The sequence below is a fragment of the Rhamphochromis sp. 'chilingali' genome (assembly GCF_963969265.1).
Source record: "Rhamphochromis sp. 'chilingali' genome assembly, chromosome: 15".
NCBI lineage: Eukaryota > Metazoa > Chordata > Actinopteri > Cichliformes > Cichlidae > Rhamphochromis > Rhamphochromis sp. 'chilingali'.
Genome location: NC_137942.1, coordinates 31,778,911 through 31,805,037, shown reverse-complemented (window position 1 = coordinate 31,805,037; position 26,127 = coordinate 31,778,911). Strand labels below are relative to the sequence as shown.

Genomic DNA, 26,127 nt, shown 5'->3' with positions numbered 1-26,127 from the left:
TATTCAGGAATTGTATTTGTAATTTCAATTAAAAACAAATAACAGCTTTTCAGCTTCTTTGTAAAGCAACAAATTTGAAACATCACAGATAAAAACAATATTTCTATTTAGCATTAAACAGCCTCCACATACTGCTGGAGGAACCATTACTGAACGAGGATTTTGGCATTGGCATAAACCTCACATCAGGCTGGGGCTAATAATGTGTTAAGCACTGTGTGTCACACAGAGACACACAAACACAGAAATACTGGCACACCTGTGAAGGCCCACCCCTTCATCCTCCTCCTGCATGTCATTGGTCTCTGTAAGCTCCTCCTCTGTTTCCTCTGGGTGAGTGGGTGGTGGCCTAGGTAAATCTGTCCCCTTTGACAGCATCTACACACACACAAACACACAAAGATTATGTGAGAATCTGCACGTGTGCTCATCTGTGTGTGTGTGTGTGTGTGTGTGTGTGTGTGTGTGTGTGTGTGTGTGTAATTGTGTCTACCTTGTAATGCTTCTCCAGGAAGTGATGGTGCTGCTGTTGAACCACCAGTTGCTGCAGGGCCTGGGGGGACTGGGGCAAAGGTGCGCTCTGCGTACGAGCCAGCGGCCGGTGGCGAGGCAGCTTGTTGACGGCCCGCATGCCACCCGACACACCTCTCTCTGCCGTAACCAGCGGCGATTGGCTGTACATGGGCACTGGACAGGTCAAGGGTCACAGAAAAAGGTGATGAGTTAGGCGCTGTCGTGAATTTTTGTGTATGTGCTGTGTGCGCGATTGTGTTTGCACCACCTAGCATAGCAGTCTGTTGCCTAGCCTGCTCCAGCAGTAGTACGTGTTGCAGTAACGAGGAATGGGCTGAATGAGAGCTGGGGGGCGGAGTCTCCACATCATGTCCCACACCTGCAAAGAGATATTAAATCATAACTAAAGAATTCAATTTAAACCAACTACAGTCACGATGCACTTTTATGATTAGTGCACAATGACTCACTAAACTCTGATATGAGCAGCGGTCCAGCTCACCTGCTGGAAGGGAGGACGTGGAGAGAAACTTTCCTGTTAGAGCTCCACCCCCCCGCAGCGACTGGATGGCCTGACGCTCTGCCTCTTGCTGGGCAGACAGCTTCTGGGAGGGCTTTAGAGGGAGTATTACCATAGTTACCACACAGACACAAATTGACAGGCACCTCATGGCAGTTTTTCAGCTGCTCAGCTTTTTGCTTAAATCCTCTCCTTGAACAGGAACTGTTTATTTAACACAGAACTCAGAACAACAAATCTATGAAGTGCTGGATTCCTTCTGATGGTACAGATTTCCTACAGTGGTGCAAACAGAGCTCGGAGCAAACGGAGCAACCAAAACTCATCATGAAAATGTATCCAAAGCCAAGACCAAAGAAGTCTCAACACCGTGTTTGGTTGTCTTAGCATATTTTACCTTTATAAAAATGCAGGAATAACTACCTTTACACTGAAACACAAGAATAGGACTCTTTATTGTTTCCATGTATTCCATAAGAAGCAGCCTGTGGATATCTTTCCACTGGGTTCGTGTAGAAATGTGCAGACATAAAAATCCCACTGGAGAAAGAGCTTTTAACCAAATCATACATTTTAAGGATAGCACTCGCTTACACATGCAAGCTAGAAGTGATCTCTCACCAAAATGAACAGTCATGGAAATAAAAAGGCCTCCTTTGGTTTACTTCTGTGTGGAAAACTACACACATATAGAAAAAGAAGAGCCACTGCTTCATGGATCACTTAGTGTAAGTGAGTAAGACTGACTGCTTTGTAACAAAAGTGCACGTCAGCTAGACGAAACTCCTGGGTTTAAAAAGCAAAGCAACAAGGAGGCGACTTCTACGCTCACCACAAGGAGGCCAGTTGGAAAGACGTCACTGGCAAATGACTGATTGACACCCTCAGTAAGCCTTTTCCCAATTCATTCATACAGCTCCATTTAACAACAACAGCTGGCACAAGGTACTTTATATTGTTAAGTAAAGAACCTGCAGAGGTAAGCAACCCCAGCAATCACACCAATCCCACAACTGTCTATGACTGAGCATTTGGTGACAGTGGGAAGGAAGAACTTCCTTTTAACAGGAAGAAACCTCCACCAGAACCAAGCTCAGAAAAAACAGGATACGCAGATACTTATAGAACTACAGGTTACTGTGTAACAGTGTGTGTGGCGAGTCCATCAGTGTGGGGGTGTATAGTGTGTGTTTGTGTGTTCTTGTGTCGATGGGTACATGCACCGCAGTGACTCACCGTGATATGTGTGTTGGCAGGGAGACCCAGCGAGATATTCGGCAGGGAGGGTGAGGTGTAGAGACTCAGAGGACTCAATGTCCCATCAGCCCCCAGCGTCTGATGGAGAGACCTCAGCTGCAGAAAAACAAACACGCAAGCAGTTTTAGTGTCCTGCACAGGGAGAACTCAGTTTGTTAAATTTAGCACATACTGGGGCAAAATATAATTAACTGCTTCTTCTTCTTGTTATAGAACAAGACCATTTCCTGGAAGTTTCTTGGAAGAGCACAAAAACAGGAAACTTCCATGGCATTTGTTCCACACTCGCTCAACTTAAATAAACAGAGGAGTCTTGTCAGCCTTGAAGGCCTTTAAGAATTACTCCATACAGCCTGCTTTAACATGCATTTGATACAGTTGTGCCCAGTATATTATCCATATTCAACACCACTCTTAGAAATATGCCTCTGGAATAAAATGAAAAAATGAAATCACACTGTCTTTGGCCATGCTTGTCTTTAATCTCTAACTAGAGCCCGACTGATATCTCAGTATCAGTGTTTATAATGCCCAACAAATGAAAACTCAAAAGGTAAAGAGACAGGAAACCATGTTATGAGCACTGATGTTGGATAGTTTGACCACCAGAGGGCGTTCTGCGTACCTGCTTGTAGCCAAACACAACAACCAGTTAATTCAAGTGGCAATGAGTGTAAATGAGTAATCCGAAACATGATTATTTAACTGCTTTGTCATATTATCTTCATAAAGACCTACAACGAAAACATAAAAAATGTCAGGGGAATCATTTCATGTGTCTTTAAAGTCATATACTGAAATAACCAATCAAAACCAACCAACTCTGCTGAGGCTACAACTAGGATGATCTGATACCCTCATGTTGGTGTTGTTCCCAGACCATCATGAAAATGTTGTTCCAGGTTCAACATTGCAAGTGACCAATCACATTGTTGTGACGTTATTCTTTTGCGCGCCAAGCCATTCGTGCATTTATGAAATTCCAATGTTGCAAGGACAATATCAATTCTGCTTACTGTTTATTAAAGGGTTACGGTTAGGGTCAGGGTCCGTTGATCGGCAGACAGAGGCGGTTTCACGCAGCTTAGGTACAGTTTTTTGTTTTACGACGGTTTTTCCTGAAGTCGCAAAAGTATGACGTCACAACATTCTGATTGGTCACTTGCAATGTTGATCCTGGAACAACATTTAGTATGATGATCTGGGAACAACACCAACACGAGGATATCAGATCAACCCTACAACTACGGTTTGTCTGTTAGGTGAACTCTGGATATCATCTTAGTATAGTTCCTTTCTTATCAACAAAACAGCAAAACTTATTGCAGATATGGCACATCTGGTGGTGTACCACAGGGTTCCATTATGGGACCTATGTAATTTGCATCACACACTCTACATTCCTAAAAATAAGGGCACAGGAAAAGTGTATTATTCCACTGAAACCCTTTAACACTAATCACTGTACCTCATTCATGAGTAGTAAAGGCTACATACTTCAAATTCTTCTTGATTTTATTCTCCAGTATCGAGAATCAATACTCTGTCAAATAAAAAAAGAAATTATGTTAAATTATAATTTTACATTTAGATTTGTAGGTTTTGCTTTATTTTCTCCAAAAATAATTGTAGACATTACAGAAGTTTGATCTTGTAGGGGTGGTGCAGATGCCTCACAGCAAAACGATTCTGGGTTTTCTGTGGCCTTTTTTAAATGTCTCTTTTTATTCTGTTATACTATTGTGAAACTGTAATTAGAGGTTCAAGATTTGTTTCTGTAAGCACAAACCACAAGGGTACAAATAAAATCCCCCCTCCAGGGTGCAGGGAGTACTTTAGAGTTTCCCTCCAGTGACTAGCTCTGAACCACTAAAGGTGCAGTTAGATATTTATAACTTAGTATTTTTGCAGCCCTATTTCTGCGTCAAAGTGAGCAATTTTATCTTTGACATTTGACAAACAATAAAAATTCGAGAATGTTTTCTTTTCCAAGATTGCAGTGCTAAAATGGTTTATACTTTGGCTGTGACCCAAACAGCATCAAAGTATGCACAGCAAACACAACGTACAGAACAGAAAGCACAACTACACGCAGAAACACTCTGCAGATACAGCAAAGAAGACAACACAGGGGCAAAGCCAGAGTTCCTGCAGAAGTTCAAGGTGATTAAATGCTGCCTTTTGCTGCTCAATCATCACTTTCACACAGCTGCTTACATGTCGCCTGTTACAGTTTCCCCCATATCGTCATTTTTGATTCAGTGCTCCACACTGAACTGCAGGGGGCAAACTCGAGCTTCGTGTCGAGTTTGAAGAACTGAAAATGAAGCCAGCCTGTGTGTGTGTGCACGTGTACCTCAGTCTGTATGTTGGGGACTGATCCAGTATTGCCATTGGCAATAGCTGTATTGGAACTGTTGGGACTGCTGGGACCTGACCCCGGAGCACTGTTACAGAGAGAGGAAACTGGTGGAGAGACACAGACACAGGAATAAATGAGCAGCAAATTCATTTTAAATTTCTGATTAAAGCAGCTATTCACACTAAACACTCTGCACCTGAGAGCTTATTTGCACTTCTTCTCAGAATGAAAACGTAAGCGTCTCTGCTCACCTGATATCTCTATGGCTCTCTTCTTGAAGGTGCTGATGACAGTTCCGTCCTTCCTGCGGAGGAGAGGGGAGCTCCGCCTCTCTGCCACCTTTTGCTTCAAGCGTGAACGCACCTTCAGGTTAGGCTCAGAGACTGGACGAGTAAAGAGAGAGGGGAGATAAAACTGTTCAGCGCAGAGACATCAGTGTAACGCAGACCATTTCCTGTAAATACTAAGCTGTGCTCGGAACGCAGGTGAAAGAAGAACAGTTATTTTGTCGGCTGCTGATCTGTCTTGTTTCTTTTTCATTATAGGTCACTGGTAACATGCAATGGTTTGTTTTGGCAGAGGGCTTCAGTGATATTTTAAGTCACCTGGTGACTTGCCAACAAGATTCTATCAGGGCAGACTGAGAAGTCTGCTAATCCTACATTACAATTTGGCTGGGTCGTTTGCTAAACGAGCAGCCACAGTGGAGTTTAAGCTATTTTTGGTGTATGGGTCAAGGTGAGGATAATAAACAGTAGAAGGGAAAACATGAAGTTTTCAGTGGCATAAACAGTATCTGGATCCAGAGGGATGACATGTCACTGCTTACCCGGTGGCATCAGGGCAGCCAATGACAGCTCGGCCTGGCATTTGTTATGCTAAAAACCATTTGTCATTATTGTGAGCCAGGCAGCAGAACCTGCACACAGTATCCCGGGACACACTGGAGTATATTTACAAAGAGTGAGTTTAATCTGGTCTATGTGATTTACACAAGTGCCACTGAAGAGCACCCGTGTCATGCACATCTACAAAGTGTTCCTGCCTCTATATTTGGATGACTGGCTAAAAGGAAGAACCCTTTAGAGCTGAAAACATCACGGCATGGATGCTTCTATCTGCAATTGTAGCCAATTTTCCATCTAGCACAAATTTGAACCTCTTAAAATCTGGCAGGTTGCTGGGAGGTTAGGGTACGTGCACATCTACATGGCATAACTGAAACAGAAACCCTGTAAGAGACAAACTGTGAAGCCATGATGCATGAAAGAGAGCATGTGGCTAAAATACAACCTCGTGCTAACCTTACACCGAAACTGCTTCACCCTGGTGTTGGCTATGATACAGACTATGATTATAATTCAGTGTAGGAGCATCAGAAGCTGGGTTTATGGACATGTATATGATCATATCACACACACACACACACACACACACACACACACGCACGCACACATATATATATATATATATATATATATATATATATATATATATATATATATATATATATATATATATATATATATATATATATATATATATATATATCACATTTTAGCTTTACTATATAAAGTAAAGCTAAAATACCTCAGCTGTGCACGAGTGACAACTACAGTCTTTGCAGTCGGGTGGTGCAGATGCAGTACGGAGGTCCTGCCACACATCCATGTGAGCTTCACGTAGCCCAGCTGCTGCGCTCTTGTCTGTCTTGGAGTGTTGTGGGCGACCTTTGTACGCTGAGCATTTAAACAATTTAACTACAGAGGCAAACATGTTATCCGGTAACTGCTACTTCAGCTGAGACCACAACAGTCAAAAGAAAATGATGTTTCCATCTGCAGCCATTTATATTTGGCGGCATCTATTTGAGAACCTCCACTTTCCATGTGCACACATGAAAAGCCTTAGGCGGGGAGAGCAACAACAAGATCCCACCACAGGACAAATGACGACAGATAGGACAATTCAGAAATAGCATGAAAGAAAGAGCTGGGGTGGAGGTGGGCTGCAAACTCCCTTCCAGATGTCCAGCATCTGTGTGCAGGCTCAAGCAGCTTAAACACAGCTCCCTGTGTAAGAGTTAGCAACTGTAAATCGTCAGCTGACGTGGGGACCAGCTGATGTGCTCTGACTGTGACCGAGCTTCAGTTTGTGGGCTTGTCGCTCATCGCTTTATGGCGGACGGCCGGTCCCTGTTAGACACAGACTCGGACTGTGCAGATGACTGTGTCATTGTTTGACGCCCCTTCATAAGTAAAATGAGGTTTTCTTCACCTCCATGGATGCTGCTGAGTAAAATGAACCTGAGACGTGCCCACAGTTGCTTTGCATGTAGCATATCACAGCTACATTGTTACGTGTGTTTTAAACTTTCTCCATCAGCGAGTCCACTAGGGTCCATTTGGGTCGAACAGTGAGCGAAATTTACTTTACTCACTCCGTCTTCCACAGAGACTTTGATTACACCGACTACTCATGCACCCAGGCAGCAGACTGCAAAGTATAACAGGAACAACTGCTCGGCCATCGGGACTCCACCTGTTGTCATGTGTGGATCCACCTAAACACCTTTAATATATATGAGATGTGTCTGGTAGGTTGGAATTGTCCGTTGCATTGGGGAGTATCTACACACTTTTGTTCCAGGTCCAGGTAAGGCAGTCTGCAACACTTATTTCACAAGTAAATAATTATATGACAATACTGCACCACCTTTGCATACCTTATGAATTGTGTACGTGCAAACACACACACACACACACACACACACACACACACACACACACACACACACACACTCGTACCCGTCTTGCGGAGTGGGAAGTCGTCTTTGCCCTCATAGTTCCCCAGGAGAGGGGGCAGTTTATAGGAAGGAGGAGTCCCCGGTGTGTTGCTCTGCGGAGGCGAGCTCTGCTCCAGGGAGGTGTGCTGGGCTCCCCTGCAGACACAAACACCCAAACAGACGGCAGATTAGCTGCCTGGGAAAACCCTTTTATCGTACCATGAGACCAAGCGCTGAATGTCATTTTCTGCCCAGGTTCTCGAGGGACGTGTACGTCATTTAGTCATTTCCTACACTTCCTAGAATGCTGCGTTATTTCCTTTGATTGTCAGTGTGGAAACATTCTCTCTGTGCTTCTTCCTTTAATTTCCTCCTGTGTTATAGCTGCTGCAGAACGGGTCTGAGTAAAAGCTTATGACACTCAAACCTGACCTTTTCTGTTGTTGTTGTAGATCAGTGAACATTGCCGGTTGCTTCTGGCCCTGCTGATTCTAACAGGACGTGGCATCGTGTTGTCTGCGGCCCTTTTCAGACTGGGAACTCATTACGTTCATGGGAAGTGACAGCTTTTTGTCATTCAGGCGTAGGTGTCTGGTATGTTAGCGTGTGTTATGGAGATGTGTCTGAGGTGTTGGAGCAATATTTTTTAACATGATTCAGGTGATTATCCACACATCAGACTGAAAAAAACATACATCACAGAACGATGGGTTTGTGGCTGTTATTAATAGTAGAAAACGAAAAAGAGCTCAGCTCACTGAAAACACAACGCGAGCAGCTTTGGGATCGACGTTTTCTATAGGAGGATCAAAACTGGACAATCTTTGGTCCGTTCTGCTGTAGGAAAACTGAACATGTGATGCTTCTGTTAGAACAGGCCATAATGAAACTTTAATACAGGGGTCCCCAATCCCAGTCCACGAGGGCCGGTGTCCCTGCAGGTTTTAGCTCTCACCCTGGGTCAACACACCTGAATCACATGATTAGTTCATTACCAGGCCTCTGGAGAACCTCAAGACATGCTGAGAAGGTAATTTATCCATTTAAATCAGCTGTGGTGGATCAAAGACACACCTAAAACCTACAGGGACACCGGCCCTCGTGGACTGGGATTGGGTCCACGCTTTAATAGCTGTCATAGACAGCGCCTCATTAAGATAACACAACCAAACTTTATTTTGAAGCACTCGAAACTGCTGGAGTTTTAATACAGGCGGGAACTTTTATTTAGATAAACAGCACTAAAACACTCGAGAGGCCAGTTCAACAAAGTGGGAAACATTTACTAAAATAAAAAGGGGGAAAGTACATGACTCACTTCCCACCCAAATTCAAAAATGCTCCTGCTAGTCTACATAAGAGTCCCGTCAACTAGGGCTGGGTTTAAAAATTGATTTTCCAGATTCAAATCGACTTTAGCTTCAATAAAATAAAGTAAATCCTGAAATATTTTTAAATAAAAATGCATTTTGCCAGAAATGCCAGAATCTCAGGTTGAAGCTCACAAAACTACTTCAACAACCGCTAAACAGCTACAACAACAAATGAGAGCAGGTACACGGATTCCACACAAAGATGTAAATACAAAGCGCGGATCGTTCACCCGACGGCACGTACACGGACACGCCGCCGGGCCTGAGAGCCGACAGCTCACAGATTCTGATGCTGCAGGTTTTGTCGCTCTCGCTGAACCAGCAGCAAAAGATCCAAATTTTGCTTCACGTTTGATAAACATCGTCATGGATTCCCTCTTACTTTTGCTGTTTTGCTTCCACCACGATAAAATCATACTTCCTCTCTCTCTCAGTGTACTTCAAGAACGGTTTCCCATCTCAAATCTCTGTTTTCTGCATTATTAGCTTGCTTATTACCGTTTTGTACAGCGCTGTACACAAATGACCTCCGATAAGAAAGCCTGATTTCTGCTGTTCAACACCGAAGAAATGTCAATGTTTTAAAATGATACCAAATTCCAAATTGCTTTGCTGTGTCTCTAATGAAACCTCTAACTTTGCTCTGCTTCACGTCAGCAGCATCAGATAATGCTCATATGTCGATTTATGGTTTTCTTCAGTTTTCGATCTAATGCAGAATATTTTTTAGGTCATCTGCTATAAAAAGCCAGGCCAGGAAAATCTGCTTCATGTTTTTTCTGTTTTATCCTCAGTTACTTTGACACAAAGGCATCTGCTGTGATGTTTACACCTCTGATGAAATCTCACAAGTGTCAATACTGATAAATGATCAGAAATATAATACAGTGGAACCCCGACTTACGAATACCCCCTTTAACAAAAAATTCAAGTTACGGAGGGACTTAACGGCAATATTTCTGCCCGTGTTACGGCAAAATGCCCACGTAACGAAATCCGCTGGCTCTGATTGGCTGAGCCCAGAATGCCTTCTGAATCATGTGACAACCCCCTTGGCTTTGGTACTTGCACTTCGCTGTTCCACTTAAACGACGTATTGTTGTTGCAGTTAGCAATTAGCCTGTAGCCTATCGTTCACTGAAAAGGCGCGATGGGTGCTTCGACTTACGAAGACCCTCGGGAACGAATTAGTTTCGTCAGTCGGGGTTCCACTGTATTTCTGACTGTCAGTCAAAATTGATTCAAATCAAATCGATTAGAAATGGAAATCGATGCCCAGCATGACCCTCAACGTCTCTCTGTTGCATCCAGTCTGAATGTTTCCTCCTCCAGAGCATCACACGCTCCCTTGCATGGTGTCCTAAATGCGTCATCTTCACCCTTGAGCTTGCTCACTCAGCTCTAACAGTGTTACATTATTGTTGGAACCATGAGTCCGGCCTGTGGACGGCTGCACCTGCACCGGTGAGCTCTGCTGTTAAAGTCAGCTGAAGACAGAGCAGTGTCCTCGGATGTTCGAGTAACGTGTTTCTTCTTTGCTGTGTACGTTGCTGTCTTTGTAACTTCTCTTTAACTAATGTCCGCGTTCTTTAATTATCCGAGCAGTATTTTTGCATTCTCAAGTTTTTCCTCAGGTTTCTTTCTCACTGTTTGCATTATTCACAGCGTTTTCCATAAAACACTTGGTGACTCGTGTCTGGAAAAGTGCCACATAGATAAACATTGCTTACTATTGCTATTGCTGAGCCATAGCACAGAGGATTTGCATGTGCATCACTGCACCATGCACATGCCGCAGTGTCACAGTGATTATGTTACTATCCAGTGACCTAAGACATGACTCTAGTACATTAACTGCATACTGTCAATTTAATGAGATAGAGCTGCTCACCAAATTGCATCATTTTCCCTCAAATACTACATATAACCATGGTAACGAGGTATAACTGTGTAAAACCAAAGCCATGTGTGTTTTAATGCTTATTTCTCTACATAAAGACAAACTAAACACAACTTCATGATATCGCGGGTAAAACAGCACCCTCACACTCTCCTCAGCTTGGAAAGTGAAGAGTGCTTCCTCGATATCTCTCAGGTCCGGCTTTGTTTTATTTCTGTTTTGTTTTCATAGCGAAGTGTGTTAAGTGCATGTTATATTAGTTCTGGTGCAGAAGATCAAACCATCAGTGGGAAACACTTTCCCATTTCTACACACACACACTCTGAAACAGTTTTGGTCCTCACCAGCACTTTGGGGAGAAGGAATGGTTTAGTCCGCCAGAACCAGGCTCCTTCTTACTGAGAAGGAACTCCTGCAGCTTCAGCTTCACCTCTGTGCTGGCAATGGCACCTTCCAAAACACACACACACAAACACACAAAGCAATCAGGCCACTTCCCTGTCTGTATGCAAACAGCCTGTGGTCTGCGAGTAGCATCAGGATGACCTACTCTCTTTGCCTTTCTCCTTGTTCCTCAGCAGCAGCAGTTGCTGCTCCAGCCGTTGTTTCTCCTGCTCTTCGTGTCTTTGCTGCTCCAGCTTCCTCTTCTGCTCCAGCTCCTGCTGTCGTTTGGCTGCCAGCAGCTCCTGTTGTTGCTACACACAAATACACACACAGGTTATTGAATGGTTCCTGGAATAAGGCAGCGGGAAAGAGAGCTGGTGCTTCAGCTCACCTTTAAGTGTTCCTGCAGCTGGACTTCGTGTTGTCTTGTTAGCACTTCGTGTTTTTTCTGAAATTCTGCAAACAGCAGCTGTTTCTGCAGCTCCTGCTGCTGCTTGAGGAGAATGAGTTCCTGCTGGAGCTGCTGCTCTCTCATGGCTGTGTCCACCACTGCCCCCCCGGACACAGACCCTACCCTGGGCTCAGTTCGCAGGTCCACCGGGCCTCCTCCTCCTCCTGGGCTTTCTCCAGGACTCCCACCTGGAAATGTCAAAAACAACATGGCATCAACTTTAGCCAAGTGCACAGCTGAGCTTCTGATTCTGTATATCTGCAGTCTGATTTGAATTACTGCATTTTTTCCATTTCCTAATTATTAATTTTTTTATTTCCTTCCAGCAAAACTGTGTGAAGAACAGTACAGCAGCCATCACACTGGACACTATTTAAAAGCTAAAATCTGAGACCTTTTATTTATTTTATGAAAAATATTATATTCTGGCAGCAGCAACAAAAAAGAGAAACTAAAGGCTGCAAAGGTAAGTGTTAATAAAATGAGCTGGAACAACATTTTGCATCTAATATTGGTTTATTGGCAACACGTCAGTAACAGGATTGGGTCTTTGGAAAAATTCCTCAATGTATAATTGTGATGACTTTTAATATCTTATCATCTAAAGCAGTAGTATCAAAAGATTATGAAAATCTGAGAAATCTCTGTGCAAAGAGGATAAGGCCAAAAACCAGTCTTGGACGACCCTGATCTTCAGGTTCTCAGCACACAGTGCACCGTCCCATCCACAAACTTAGGTTAAAGCTCTTATGTGCAAAGAAGAAGAAGAAGCACTATGTGAACATGATCGCTAAACACCACCGTCTTCTCATTTAAAATGGACTGAGGCAAACCTTTCTGTCTTCAGATGATTAGAAATTTGAAATTCTTTTTGGCAAAAACAGAAGCTCAGTCCTCCAAACTAAAGATCATCAGTATCAGTGCTCACTTGGTATGAAGGTATGAAGCTTGCACATCTGTAAATCATCAGTGCTGAAAACTATACACAGGTTCAAGAGAAATGTGTGCTCCCATCCAGTTGATGTTTTTTTAGGAAAAGCCTTACATATTTCAGCAAGGCAATGCTAAACTGTACCCTGCATCTATTACAGCAGCATGGGCGCATCGTGGAACAGTTGCTTCATTAAACTGAAAACTATAAGAAAGTAGAACCAGGACTCATGAGCTGCTCAAATCTATCAGGCAGGAATGGCACAACATTTCTCCCTCTGAAGTCCAGCAACTGGTCTCACAGATGCTTACAACCTGCTAAAATAAGAAGGGATGCTTTGGAGAAGGTTTTATCCAATCAGGCCTGTGCTTGAAATGTAAAGGCTAAGCACAGTCCTGATTGGCTGCCTCATTCCTGCACACTTTTTGTGGTCCGTGTGAAAATGACCTCTGTAAAAACTTTGAATATGAGTCTAGGTTAAGCCCAGTTTTGGTTATTCTGATATTACTAAAGAAGGGTTTTACACTTTACACTGGCTCATGAATGGCACGTTGTAGTCAGACCCCTCGCTCATCACAAACACCCACAAACACCAGCTCTGATTTGAAAGTTTCGTACCAGGAAACAAACCGGTGGGTGACATCACGATAACTACATCATTCTTGCACACTGTCCATGATACATATGACATACATAGCCATAGGTATGTATATCATTCGCTGGGGTGAGGAACGTTAGGCACGCTGTGAGCGTCAAATTTGAAGCATCAGACACTTCACTTCCCACATTCTGGTTATTTTTTAAAATTTGTACCACCACACACACACAGACACACACCTCCCACTTCAAGGACTCTTAGAGGACTCCCTACTCACCACCTTCTCCACCACTTCCTCCTCCTCCTCTCTGCTCGCTTGCTGTTCCTACTGGGCTCTGCAGGCCTGATGGGAGGCTGCTCTTCACCTCCACTACTGCAGGAAAGAGAGCGAGAATAGAGAAATGAGTGATTGATTAGTGTGGAAAATGTCAGGGACACAGCAGATTATTGCATCACTCATCGCATACACACCCACATAGAGACAGCTTCCATGTCATTCAGATGGGCTGTGATAGTGTTGTAAGAAAAGTGAGGGGGACAGTCCTGCTGCCTAAAAATATTCACAAGCAGCAGTGGGTAGCACTGAGCTCCAGCGCTGAAGTCAGCCTTTATTCAGCATGGCTACACTAAAGGACACTGCAGCAACATGCTAACATGTGCTTTACATACTAATAGTGACAGATTATTACAGTAGTACGAGTAGCAAGCAAAGAAAAAGGAACAAAGAAAAAGTGTCTTGTAACACTCGTTTCTGTAACACTTGTTCTTAATTGAAATGCCAGATTCATATTGATTTCCTGCTTCAGACAAAGCCTAGCTAAGCCCAGCAGCTGACTTTTTTTAAGTGTGTCAACAGGCTATGACCTCTGATTAATAATTACGAGCTGTGATACTGATTAATTGGTGAGCTTCCTTAATATAACCTACAAACAAAACCTGCTTTTGGACACTGGCTACTCTCTTAAAGACTTTTTCACAATAACTTATAAGATCGGCTTCATTTTAACAGAAATGAAGCATCATTTGTGTACGTACAGAAATGCACTCAGTTTAAGCTGACTGTCGTCACTCGCTCGCTGCATTTGTTGCAATGTACTCTTCTTCTTTTTTTTCACAAGTACATTTAAGCTACAAGCCTCAGCAGTGCTTAGATTGGAAGGTTCCAATCAGCTTAGCAGCTCCAATCAGCTTATACTGATCACTTGTGTGTATAAGTGAATGTTAGTGAGAGAAAAAGAGGAAGAGGGGGGGAGAGTTTGTATGATCTCATTTGGACTGATTCTTTAGTTTTGGCCCTTGGAAGCGCAAAGAAGCAACAGGTTAACACTAGGGATGAGTATCGCAAAGGTCCTGCGTAGCTGTCCGGGACTTTGGGAGATCAGATGACGTTTTAACCATGTTGGACTCGATGCACGCACCCACAACAGTCTGTCTGCTAATATTTACTTAGATCATTAGCCCATGTTTATATTTTAGATAAGATAACCTGTAATTTAGATAATGATGTGCTCTCCAGGCTGCTGCTATAAGATACCTGGAGCAATGCTAGATGAACTATGAGCCAGGCAGTGGAAAACTCTCCTTTTCTCACTTTGAATGTTTAAACGTTCCCTAAATGTTTTCATAGACTGTTTGTGTTTTTCCCTTACAAGACAAAGAAGTGTTACATTTGCACCAACAAGCACCGTCAGCATCAACACACAGTCTGTACGCTGGGACGGAGAAGCTGCAGATCCCGCACCTCAGAGGGTCTGAGCAAGACACAGAAAACCTTCTTCTTCTGTCTACGTTCTGTCTACATCAGTGAAGGGGGTGTCAGATAAAATGTGAAAGGTAACTTTAATAAACCAATAAAAATCTGTTTTCTTACTTTCTTCACTCCCAAAGGCTGCCATATAACGGAGACTCTGGTCATTTGTAATTTAGGGGGCTGGGAGTAAAAGATGAGAGCAATGAGAGAGAGGGGCAGAGAGGTCCTCGTATTCCTGCTCCATCAGCAGCCATCACTGTGTCCGGGAGAAGGGCTGTAACCGTGACCTGCCTTTGCTCTCCTGGTGACCCCTATGAGAGGATCAGGCTATTTCTTAGGAAACGCCACACACGGCAGCACGCTGTGACGTCAGGACATTTCCTGTCTGCAGACCAGGGAGGAAATTTAATTAGGTTTTACCTACTGTGAAGTCTGACCTTTGACCTTTCTGAGTTGGACCGATTGGTCTCTGATGTCTGACGCTTCCCATGTGGCTTCTAAGCTAATCAAACAGGAACATCGACAGTAGGGCCAAGCCTGTTAGATTGTGACGACTTTGGCTTCAGATCATAGCAGAGCTGAAGAGAAACATGAAGTGGATCTACAACGAGTGAACAAGTGCTTCATGACACAGGTATATGAAATCAGCAGAAGCTTTTCAGGCTGCTGGTTTGTGACCAAAAATGCCCAAAAAGTGGGAGCTCTGGATAAACAAGTGTGCCTGTGCATATGTGTGCAGCCGTTCACAAATTACCTAAACAAATATTCTGGAGTTTCACTGTGACGCACGTGTCTCCCCTTCCACTACAACACACACTCTGTCTGTATATGTGTGTGTACGTGAGAGACCGGTCTGTGAGTGTGGGTACAACAGTCCGTTTGGCAACAGAGCAGCATTCCACAGCAGCCAGCGTCTGACGTCAAACTGAAGACATTTATAGTCTGGTAAACACACACACTAACGTACAGTCTGACACAGAGGCAGGGCTCAGGCAACATTTTAGTCAATCATCCAGTATCGGCTTCTAACTGACTACTGCTCACTGCAGCACCACGCAGTCATTCATGCACCACGGCAGATGCAGTAAAAAAGAATGAAAGACAGACTGTGGGTCCACTTCGTCCAGTCAATGAATCTGGATGGAAACAAGACGGACTGGTCATTATACCCTGGCCCTAATAAGATACACAGGCACACTTCTTCAAGAAAATGAATGAACCTCGTAAAACCAGAGAGTTTATTATAAAGCAAGCTAAAAATGAAGGCGTGAAGAACTCCAATTAAATAAATGTGTATCAGTGGCATTCAATCAGGGCAAGCAAAGCCACCACTGCATGTTACTGGACAAACATGTTACTGCTTGTCCAGTAACATGTAAAAAATCAACATCAATATTTCTCCTTGCATCTCAAAGAGTGTTCTGTCCCATGAGCTTCTCTCATTGCATGTGTGCACCATCCTTTAAATTACTGTCATCATGCAGCCACAGTTAGCTGTTAACTCTGTAAGCAGGCTTAAGTATGCTTGCCTCCCTAGAATACATAGCACCGGTCGATTTGATGAGCATGTGCATGTGCCATTAACACTGGCTTGAGCTGGGCAAGCTAGGAGGAATGTTAATTTGTGCATGCACATTGTGAACAAACTTCTGGTCTTTGAGGGTAGATTAATAGTGGATAGACAAACTAGATAACCCGCTGCTGACTCTGATTTACCTGATCCGAGATCAGGTACTATCTGTGGGTTGATGGAAACAGCTAGCATTAGTAATTTAGCAAGCATTTTGTGATTTTCTATTACTAGCCATGTCCTCTTTATTCAAACAGCAAGTTGAAGTGGCTAATCAATGGACCACAAATTGCAGTTTAATTAATGGATAAGGACCAAGCAAACAAATGCAATGACTGTTAGCTTCCATCGCCCAACGCTACGTCCATAAAAGCAAGTCTGTACACTCTGTGCATCCATCCATCACACAAGGAAGCACTGAAATCACCAGCACAAGGAGATTCCATTTGGCCAAAGGTACTTCAGGAAAATTGTCAAACTACTGGATAAAAAGATTAATTAACAGAAAAGTAGAACAGTGTAAATGTGAGAGCAGTAACTATTGACTTCATTTTGTATTAAATATTGTTACTTTTTTAAAAAAATGAATTTTACATTTTTCCATTTTCTTCTAAGAATTGGCATAATGAAACTAAGATTCTTCAGTATTTACTATTATTTGTCAAATGGCTCATTTTAGATTTTGCAAACCATATAAATATTCTCCATAATAATGAGCATGAAGGAAATAAAAATGATCTACAGCCGCTCAACTATAAATTCAGGATAAAAATCCCCAAGTACTTTATTTTGTTGTTGTTGTTGCTTGGACCGGTGAAATGAACCATTTGTGTCTTATTCAATTCAATTTTATTAATAAGGCGCCAAATCACAAAAACAGCTGCTTTATAATAGAACCTACAATAATACAGAGAAAAGTCAACAATCATATGACCCCCTATTTGCAAGCACCTGGCAACAGTGGGAAGGAAAAACTCTCTTTTAACAGAAAGAAACCTCCAGTAGAATGAGGCTCAGGGAGGGGCGGGGCCATCTGCAGTGACGGGTTAGGGGTGAGCGGAGGAAACGGGATAAAAGACACACTGTGGAAGAGAGCCAGAGATTAATAATAACTAGTTATTAAATGTAGAGGTGTAAAAAAACATGATGAGTGAAAAGAGGTGGCAAACGCTCAGTGCATTGGTGAAGCCAACTGCACCATAACTAAGGAAAGATTCAGGGTCACTTGATCTACCCCTAACTATAAGTTTTATGAAAAAGGATATTATTCTTAGAAGTAGCAATCAAATCTGGGATCTGGAAGCTGAAGGCTCTGTCTCCCATTCTACTTTTGAATATTGTAGGAAACACATATTACCAAATCGCCCTAATATGAGGTCTTTAAGATAAGGTGGGGCCTGATTATTCAAGACCTTGTTCATCAGGAGAAAAAACGTAAATGTGATTCTGGATTTAACAGAGCCAATAAAGAGAGGCCAGTATTCGATAAATCTGCTCTCTCTTTCTAGTCCCTATCAGTACTCTCACTTCAGCATTTTGGACCAACTGAAGGCATTTCACAGAGTTTTTAAGACATTCTAATAATAATGAGTTACACTCGTCCAGCCTAGAAGTAATAAATGCATGAACTAATTTTCCAGCGTAAGTCTGAGACAGCATGGTTCTAATTTTAGAGATATTGTGCAAATGGAAGAAAGCGGTCCTACATATTTGTCTAATATGCGCATGTGCTGGTCAACAATGACTCTGACTGTTATTGGAGGACAAGGTAGTGCAATCCAGAGTATCTGGTTAAACACCATGTTTCTAAGGTTTTTAGAGCCAAGTACAATATCCTGAGTTTAGAAGAAGAAAATTAGAGGTCACTCAGGTTTTCATGTCTTTAAGGTATTCTTACAGTTTAACTAATTGGTGTGGTCATCTGGCTTAGTAGACAGATAAAGCTGGGTATCATCTATATAGCAATGAAAATGTATGTAAGAATGTATAATGTAAGCAGAGTCCTGCGGAACTAATTAACATTAGTGTGTTTATAAGACTTCCCCCATTTAAATGAGCAAACCAGAGTCTGTTAGATAGATATGATACAAACCACTGCAGCACAGTACCTGTAATACCTACAGCATGTTCTAATCGCTCTAATAGGATATTCTGGTCAACAGTATCGAATGCTGCACTGAGGTCTAGCAGGACAAGCACAGAGATGAGTCCACTGTCAGAGGCCATAAGAAGATCATCTGTAACCTTCACTAAAGCTGTTTCTGTGCTGTGATGAGCTCTGAAACCTGACTGAAACTCTTCAAATAAACCATTCCTCTGCAGATGATCTGTTAGCTGTTTGACAACTACTCTTTCAAGGATTTTAGAGAGGAAAGGAAGGTTGGAGATTGGCCTATAATTTCTACGCAAGCTGGGTCAAGTGATGGCTTTTTAAGTAACAGTTTAATTACTGCCACCTTAAAGGTGTGTGGTACACAGGCCAGTAATAGAGATAGAGACTGATTATATTTAAAACTGAAGCATTAATTAATGGTAGGACTTCATTAAGCACTTTTGTAGGAATGGAATCTAACAGACACGTTGATGATTTGGAGGAAAACAATTACTGAAGTTAACTCAGAAAAATGAATCAGAGAGAAAGAGTCTAAATAAATATCCGTACTACTGAAAGTATCTGTAAATAATGATATGTCTGTGAGGTGGTTTTGAATATTTTTTGAATATTGAATATTTTATTTGTGAGGAAATTAATGAAGTCTACTAGTTCAGTTTAAAGGAATGCTTGGCTCAGCGGACCTCTGACTCTTTGTCAGCCTGGCTGCAGCGTTACAGTCCTACAATCTACTAACTGGGAATTTCCCACTAATGCCTCTGACAGGAATACCTCATGTGGCTGCTTTAAAGCAACTGTGATCCGGTCAGTATCCAGACAGAGTCAAAGATGCTCTACTAAGTGTTGGCCAAGATTTGTCACTGCAAATATTTTGGAAATCGCATGATGTATCCCATCAGGGATGTGGAGTTTGAAGTCCAATTTGGATTACTTTACACTCTTTCTCTGGTTCTATCACTCCTATTTCACACTGGTGCTGCTTCTGCTGGGAGGTATTTCTGCAAACCAATATTTTTCTCCTGCTTTCTTTCTCCCCGTCTTGTTCACTCTGCATTGCTAAAAGAAAATAGGCACTATGACGTCAGCCCTGCAAAACACTCTAAAAAAAGCCATGAGACAGAGAGACAGAGCAAGAGAAAGAAAAGGCAGAGGAAGAGGGAGAGTGAGGTAAAAATAGTATAATGGCTGTGTGTACTTTAGACAAATTAGAAGCTTAGAGAGAGGGAGAGGAGTCACATGTGTGGTGTTGCTATAGAGACTGATGGGTGGGTTAAGCATTATGGGATGGCAGACTGTAGGTCATCCACAGTGGATCTTGTCTGTTGTGTTACACTGGGCTGAAAGTACCTGAGAACATCTGGTACAATTAATTGTGCCACAGAATATACGTAGCTTTAAAGATGCACCAAGTTATGTTTTTATATTTCAACTTCAGTGGTCACGTACAATGTAAAGTGAACCAGTAACAGTAACGAAACCTCAAAGAATTATCACCCCATGAAGCAGGCCTCCTCAGCGTTTAACACTGTACATTTCGTCATTGTGTTTTTACACTCTATAGCTTCTGGTTGAGTCTCACGGTTGTGATCTTGCTTGGTCATTTCAGCATCCGACATCAGTTTAGAGTACAAAAAGCTCTCATTGAATGCTTACAGTTAAGCAGATGGAAAAGTTCAGAAAGTATCGGATGAACAAAGCAGAGCACATTTCCTACAACAGGCGGTGGAGACCAAAACAGACAGTGGTGGATTTAAACATGACTGAACAGATGCGTCCACACAGACTAGCACTGATTATAGTTGTGAACGTCAATGAATTTAAGCTACTTACAAAGCCAAAATAACCTTTACTGACACATAGTGGAAAGGACTAATTTAAACTTTCAACTTTGAGACAAGGGATTGGATCAACTACCAATAGGAGAAAAGGATACGGCTGATGGGTGGTAAATACATTAAAGGGTTATCTATACAACAGGAATAGCAATAGGTGACAGCTGCTGTTACTTACGGTAGAATATCATACAAAGTTCATTATTTTTCACAATCTCATTTATAAAGGTAAACTTTTACTTTGTGGTTACATAAAGTTCCAGCCTACTAGAGCAAGAGAACTGTCGTGCATCTCTTGCGCTAGTAGAATACAAATAACCACAATCAAGGGAAAACTACCGACTTGACAGTTGTTCAGATTACAGTCACTGACGCCTGCAACAACGAGAGTAAGCCACATTAGGTCATTGCTGAAAAGGCTGGATACACAGGATTGACAGAGTGCCGTACCAAAGCATGGAAAGTTTAGTGGAAGGGAAAAGTGTGATAGGAAAAGATCCAAAAGGAGCCCGGGTGACTGACGTCTTGAGATGATGGTCAAGAAAAGTTGATTCTAAACTTAGGATGGACTGAGGCTGTTGCCAGTGCATCGAGAACCACCGTGCACAGACGTCTTCAGGAAAAGATGCTACATCTGTCACTTCCCTACGATTAACCCACTACTGAACCAAAGACTTGAGAAATGTCTTACCTGTTCATCAGTGGCCCAAAGTCTTTTCAGATGAAAGTAAATGTTGCATTGCATTTAGAAATCAAGGCTCAAGAACTTAAAGGAAGATATCCCAGTGTTTTAAGTGCAGTGTGAAGGATCCAGTCTCCTCGAGATGTTGATATCTTTATCTAGGTATTAGCACTTGCCCACAGTGCAAAATGAAACTGGCCAACGAACTCACCTGACCTGAACCTTACAGAGAATCTCTGGAGTACTGTCTAGATGAAAATGACAAACTCCCAAAATCCAGAAAAGCCAAAGGCCACTATCAAAGAAACCTCAATAACAGCCTTGCAATGCCACAACTACGATGCACTGACGCAGTAATCCACAGTAAAGGAGTAACGGAGTAGAGTCATGGGTGTACAGACAAACATTTCTTTGAACATTTTGGCCATTTGTGTGTTGTAATATATCTCTTCTAATAATAAGAGAGGCTGGCTTTGATTATAAGCTATAATCAAAATTCAAACAAAAGAAGACTCGATATATTTCAGGTACAAGTGAAAGTTCTTTTGTTAAGTTCTTTTTCGTGACATTCTCTTTTTTTGAGAAGCTTAAGATGTGCACATAGTTCACCAGTTATAATGATATAAACAAACAGGCGGTTATCAGGTGTGTTGATCCAGGAGTTGTTTTCATTTTGCAATCTAAGAGGAAATTCATTACTTCATTTAAAGGAATTTTGGGCCACTACACATGTAAATCTAACAAATCTTGAGCTACTTCATTAACAGCGTCTTCAATCTCTGCAAGTCTTTTATTCTGAACACACACACACACATGCACGGAGCCAACATTGTAACTGCAGCCAAAAGAAGATTAGAGTCAATATACATCCTCTTTGTTCCAGCCTGCTGTCATCAAGCTACATTTCAACATTGCTTTACCTCATTTTGGCACCATTGTTTGGCCAGTTCTACTCTACCTAAAGCTCAGAAAATCCATTTTATCACCCATGTTTCCTACTAGTGTACATTTGTGTTTGGCATTATAGGAGTAGCCAAAAATAAATAATTAAAACACTGTCAATTTCCTAAAGATGCCCAAAGGATTCCCAAAGCTAACTTAGTCTACAGAATGAGACGGAATGACAGAAAGTGTGTCCAGACAGAGACAGCTAAAAAGAAACCATCTACATAAACTACAAAAATACTCAGACCTTTTACAAGAGATCAAGAGAGACTGGTCGGGGCTTTCTGCCCTTCTTCTCTAAGAAATGTGAAGAAGAGCGAGAACTGCTTTTTTGCTTTAAGAGTGAAATATTCTTCTTACAAAGAAGACTGAATCTCATCTCTCTTTGACCTTCTGTCAGGCTCGTCAACTTGCACTTTATTTCTAAAAATCTGATTCATTTTTCTTTTTGTTTTAACATAAAATGTGGAGCTTTCTCTTTCAATGTCAAACGAGAGACTTTTACACATATTTCGATTTTTTTTTTAAAGAGTTAAAAGTTCCAATTGTGAGAAAATGTCTGTTTAACTGTACTGCAGGGATAAACTATGGAACCAGGATATTTTCTGAGGTTGGGTATCTTTTGCGTTGTAACACTGACGCCTAGCACTGGAAACCTGCACACAGTTATTCCACTTAAATCTATGATTTCTAAACACATCCATCAATATTTATCCTCAATGTGTTTGCTGGAGAAGACGATACAGACAAGATGTGGGAAGTCACGTTGAATCTAAAAATACGTGTATGAGGTATCTGTGGAGTGCACAGTTTGACGCAAACTGTGGACACCGAGCACTTAGTGTACTCAGGTACCACCGTCTCCTCAGCGAGCTGCGAGTGCTGCTGCTCCAGCTGACAAACTTCAACACAAATACCACACAGGCGTTACTTATGAGAGAAAACATCAAATTATTCATCAGTTTTAATCAAACTCCAGCACACCGCAGCACCCCCACTCCCTCCCTCCCACCTTCCCTCTCCCCCCACCCCTACTTTCCCATAGATGACTCACCAGCAGTGGGCATGGCAGCGCTGGAGCCCCTGTTGCCGCTCAGGAGCTCCAGAGGCTGATGGTGGCTGTCTGTGCTGCTGGAGGAAAAACAGGACTCAGTCTCATAGATGGTCTGCAACATGGCGCACAATCCTGACACGGTGGGATGCAACAGCATGCCAAGGCGAGAGCCGGCGCTTTATTTTATTAAACCAGTCACTTCTTCATCCGAGACGCAGGCATGCCGTAGACCCATACAGTTAAACTGAAAACTTCAAAACTAACTTCTGCAGGGAACGGCCGCAAATTACAAGAAAAGAAAATAATCGAACAGCTCTGTGCTTCTCTTGTGTAATCCAGTCTCCATCGGACTCCTGGAGCTTCTGCCGTCTCTGACTGCTCAGCTCGAGTTGTGATGACGAGCGGGCGACACTTTGAGCAAACTCCTCCTTTCTAATATCGTCGTCTCGGCTGCAGCCCACAGAAAGCCTCCCCTCCGCTGGGTTTCGTAGATCAATCAAAATGTCAACAGCCAAAGGAGACCACCTGAAAAGTGTCTGTGTGGTCTTTTGGTTTATTTCTCTGTACCTACATCACCTGGAGTCCTGATCCATGCAGAAACACAGTGCTGGCTCCAGTGCTGTTGGGGTGTGTTGCAGATGGAAGGAACAGAAAGTTTGTTTCTTCCATTCAGCTGCGAGGGAAAATCCAGTCACCCACAGGCTGTGAGAGCGAGGAGCGACGACGAGAGGAGCTGCTGCAGCCTCGTCAACACAATAAAAATACAGACAGAGGAGCAGCCCAATTCCCCAGCTCTGTGTGCATCAAAGAATCCTCACGCTGTTCTCCTCCTGGCTGACGAGAGGGAGGAGGAAGAGAAGGAAGAGGAGGAGAGCAAGGAGGAGGTGGAGGAGGAGGAGAGGCGAGGACGTAAATAGCTTTGGGAGAGCGCTCCCCGAGGTTCCATGTTTCCAAAATTAGAACGAAGCACTGAGAGAATGACAGACAGAGAAGGAAATGGAAGAACGCTGGGACGGCGAGTTTGGAGTCCTCACTGAGAAACTGAGCAGCAGGAGAGGAGATGGCACGCTGTCCTCTTATCATAAGACAGAGGATAGTGGAGCTCCACACAGCAACCACAAACACCTGCTGGTCAGACGGCTAATATTCACTGACTGAGAGTCACTGATGAGTGTGTGTGTGAGAGAGACGCTCACTGAGCTACTGAATGAACGTCGACAGAGAGACAGGAGACGGAGGGAGGAGGGTGACCGAGAGAGAGAGAGGCTGAAAGTAGATCACTGGGTGGAAAGGAAGTTAGACGGATACAGAGAAAAGTCAACAACAGCTCATTTTACTTCATAGAAAGGAGAGGGAGCAAGGACACGAGAAGAAGAGAAGAGAAGAGAAGAGAAGAGAAGAGAAGAGAAGAGAAGAGAAGAGAAGAGAAGAGAAGAGAAGAGAAGAGAAGAGAAGAGAAGAGAAGAGAAGAGAAGCATTTACAAACACAGGCGATTGGGGTGGGGGAACAGTGCTGAAAATAGCCTGCTAGGGTAGAGGAGGAGCTAGAGATAAAAATAGACAGAGAGAGGGGAGAGAAGGAGAGAAGGAGGGAGCAGTAAGCCTGCAGCTCTGGGGTGGGGATGGGAGGGTGGCGCTGGGTGCTTTCATGTTTCTGTGCTGTGCTTGCCAAATACTGTATGTCAATCAAAGAGTGTGGGCGGGCACTGTGGACCTCTTCTTGCTCTGCTAGCTCCACGACCCCCCTTTTTTTGGGTGCACAAATTGTGGCCGTGCAGGTGTTTATGTTAGCTAGCAGCGGGCACTGGGGGATGGCACAGTCAGTGTAAGATCGCAGTGTGATATCAGCTCCAAGCATCCACAGTGCCAAGAGGATAAAGCCTGCTCATCTGCTGAATGGTCATTTAGTGCCACCGGCTGGCCGATATGTCCACCTGACCAATAAAATATGTCAACATTCAGCCAAAGGATTGGCCAACATTCATGGCTCCCAGAGGAGGAATCCTGACAACTGTTCCATTTAGTACCACCATCAGGTTGGTGCTGCGAATGGTTCTGCAGCTTTAAGCTGTACTTGCTGTTAAATTGCATTAACAATATTGTTAATCATTGTTTTTGTGAGGCTTCATTCACTTAACCCATAAACAGGTTTTTATTGAAAAGAAACGTTGAAGCCTTAAAGACACTTGTTTGAATTAGCTACAACTTCCACCATCAGGGGGCAGTGTTTTACTAGTTTAAGATGTTATTATTTGATGGCTGCTTAACTTTTTTTTATTCGCTACCACCATTTCTTTAAGAGCATCTGCCGCTTGCCAGGCTGCCAATACGTCTGTGGTCTTAAGGACTTGCTGGGTTAAACAAAGAGTACACCGCCTCACTTGCACCATCTTGTGGTTAAAAGCTGGTAGTTAAAGTACAGCCAGATCTAGTTAGGCTTTCGTTAAAATCTCTTAAACACAATACAAAGACGCTTTTGGACACAAACTCACAACAGTTTCTTCACATTTTGTTGAAAAATGTAATTTTCAAAAAGGAATTTAAATTAAGTATAACTACAAGACTGTGCATAAGTCTTAAGTCACCTCTGATTTCTTCCCATTTTGCTTCCAGTGAGCCAGACTTTTGTTTTCTTATATTCTGATCCTGAGCAGTCGTTCTCCGTGCTTCAAAAAAAATTTTCTATTCTTTCGGACATTTTTCAGTCACCTCACTTCCAATAGAAAACTGTCACAGAGAATCCTGCAAAGGCTTCTTTGTAACCAGAAGCTACACGCCTCACTTTGCTGTCAGCGTGGATATTATTCATTGAAACTGCTCTTTATAGAATTTGTTTGTTCCATTCAGTATTCAGTCATAACAGAAGCTAGAGATTAAGAATAGGTTTTGGTCCTCATAACGAAATATAATGGGATGTCTCAGCTGCTGGCAAATGCAGAGTGCAAGGATTAGTGATTTTACATTTAACAGACAAACAAATCCAGCAGACCAGCTCAGGACTCGTCTAATTCATGTATTTGTCTGCTTTTCATCTCTGCATTGACCACTGTCGCTGCTGTTTCCTTTCCAGAAATGTTTCTTTGAATCATTTTATCATCACTTCTATC

At 42.7% G+C, this 26,127-nt stretch overlaps 1 protein-coding gene across 1 annotated transcript in view; it reads right to left on the bottom strand.

Annotated features, from left to right (window-relative positions):
* The window catches only part of hdac5 (histone deacetylase 5), a 38,403-nt gene extending 14,123 nt beyond the window's left edge, over positions 1–24,280 (bottom strand). The window contains exons 1-13 of the mRNA XM_080905788.1: positions 23,021–24,280; positions 13,352–13,447; positions 11,486–11,733; positions 11,261–11,405; positions 11,055–11,160; positions 7,460–7,593; positions 4,904–5,035; positions 4,647–4,756; positions 2,270–2,386; positions 1,016–1,127; positions 782–892; positions 494–687; positions 260–378 (exon numbers count right to left, since the gene is read on the bottom strand). Coding sequence (XP_080761914.1) covers positions 260–378; positions 494–687; positions 782–892; positions 1,016–1,127; positions 2,270–2,386; positions 4,647–4,756; positions 4,904–5,035; positions 7,460–7,593; positions 11,055–11,160; positions 11,261–11,405; positions 11,486–11,733; positions 13,352–13,447; positions 23,021–23,177 — 1,781 coding nt within the window. The 5' untranslated portion in view covers positions 23,178–24,280. The remainder of the gene's footprint in view (positions 1–259; positions 379–493; positions 688–781; positions 893–1,015; positions 1,128–2,269; positions 2,387–4,646; positions 4,757–4,903; positions 5,036–7,459; positions 7,594–11,054; positions 11,161–11,260; positions 11,406–11,485; positions 11,734–13,351; positions 13,448–23,020) is intronic.
* Positions 24,281–26,127: the final 1,847 nt, after the last annotated feature.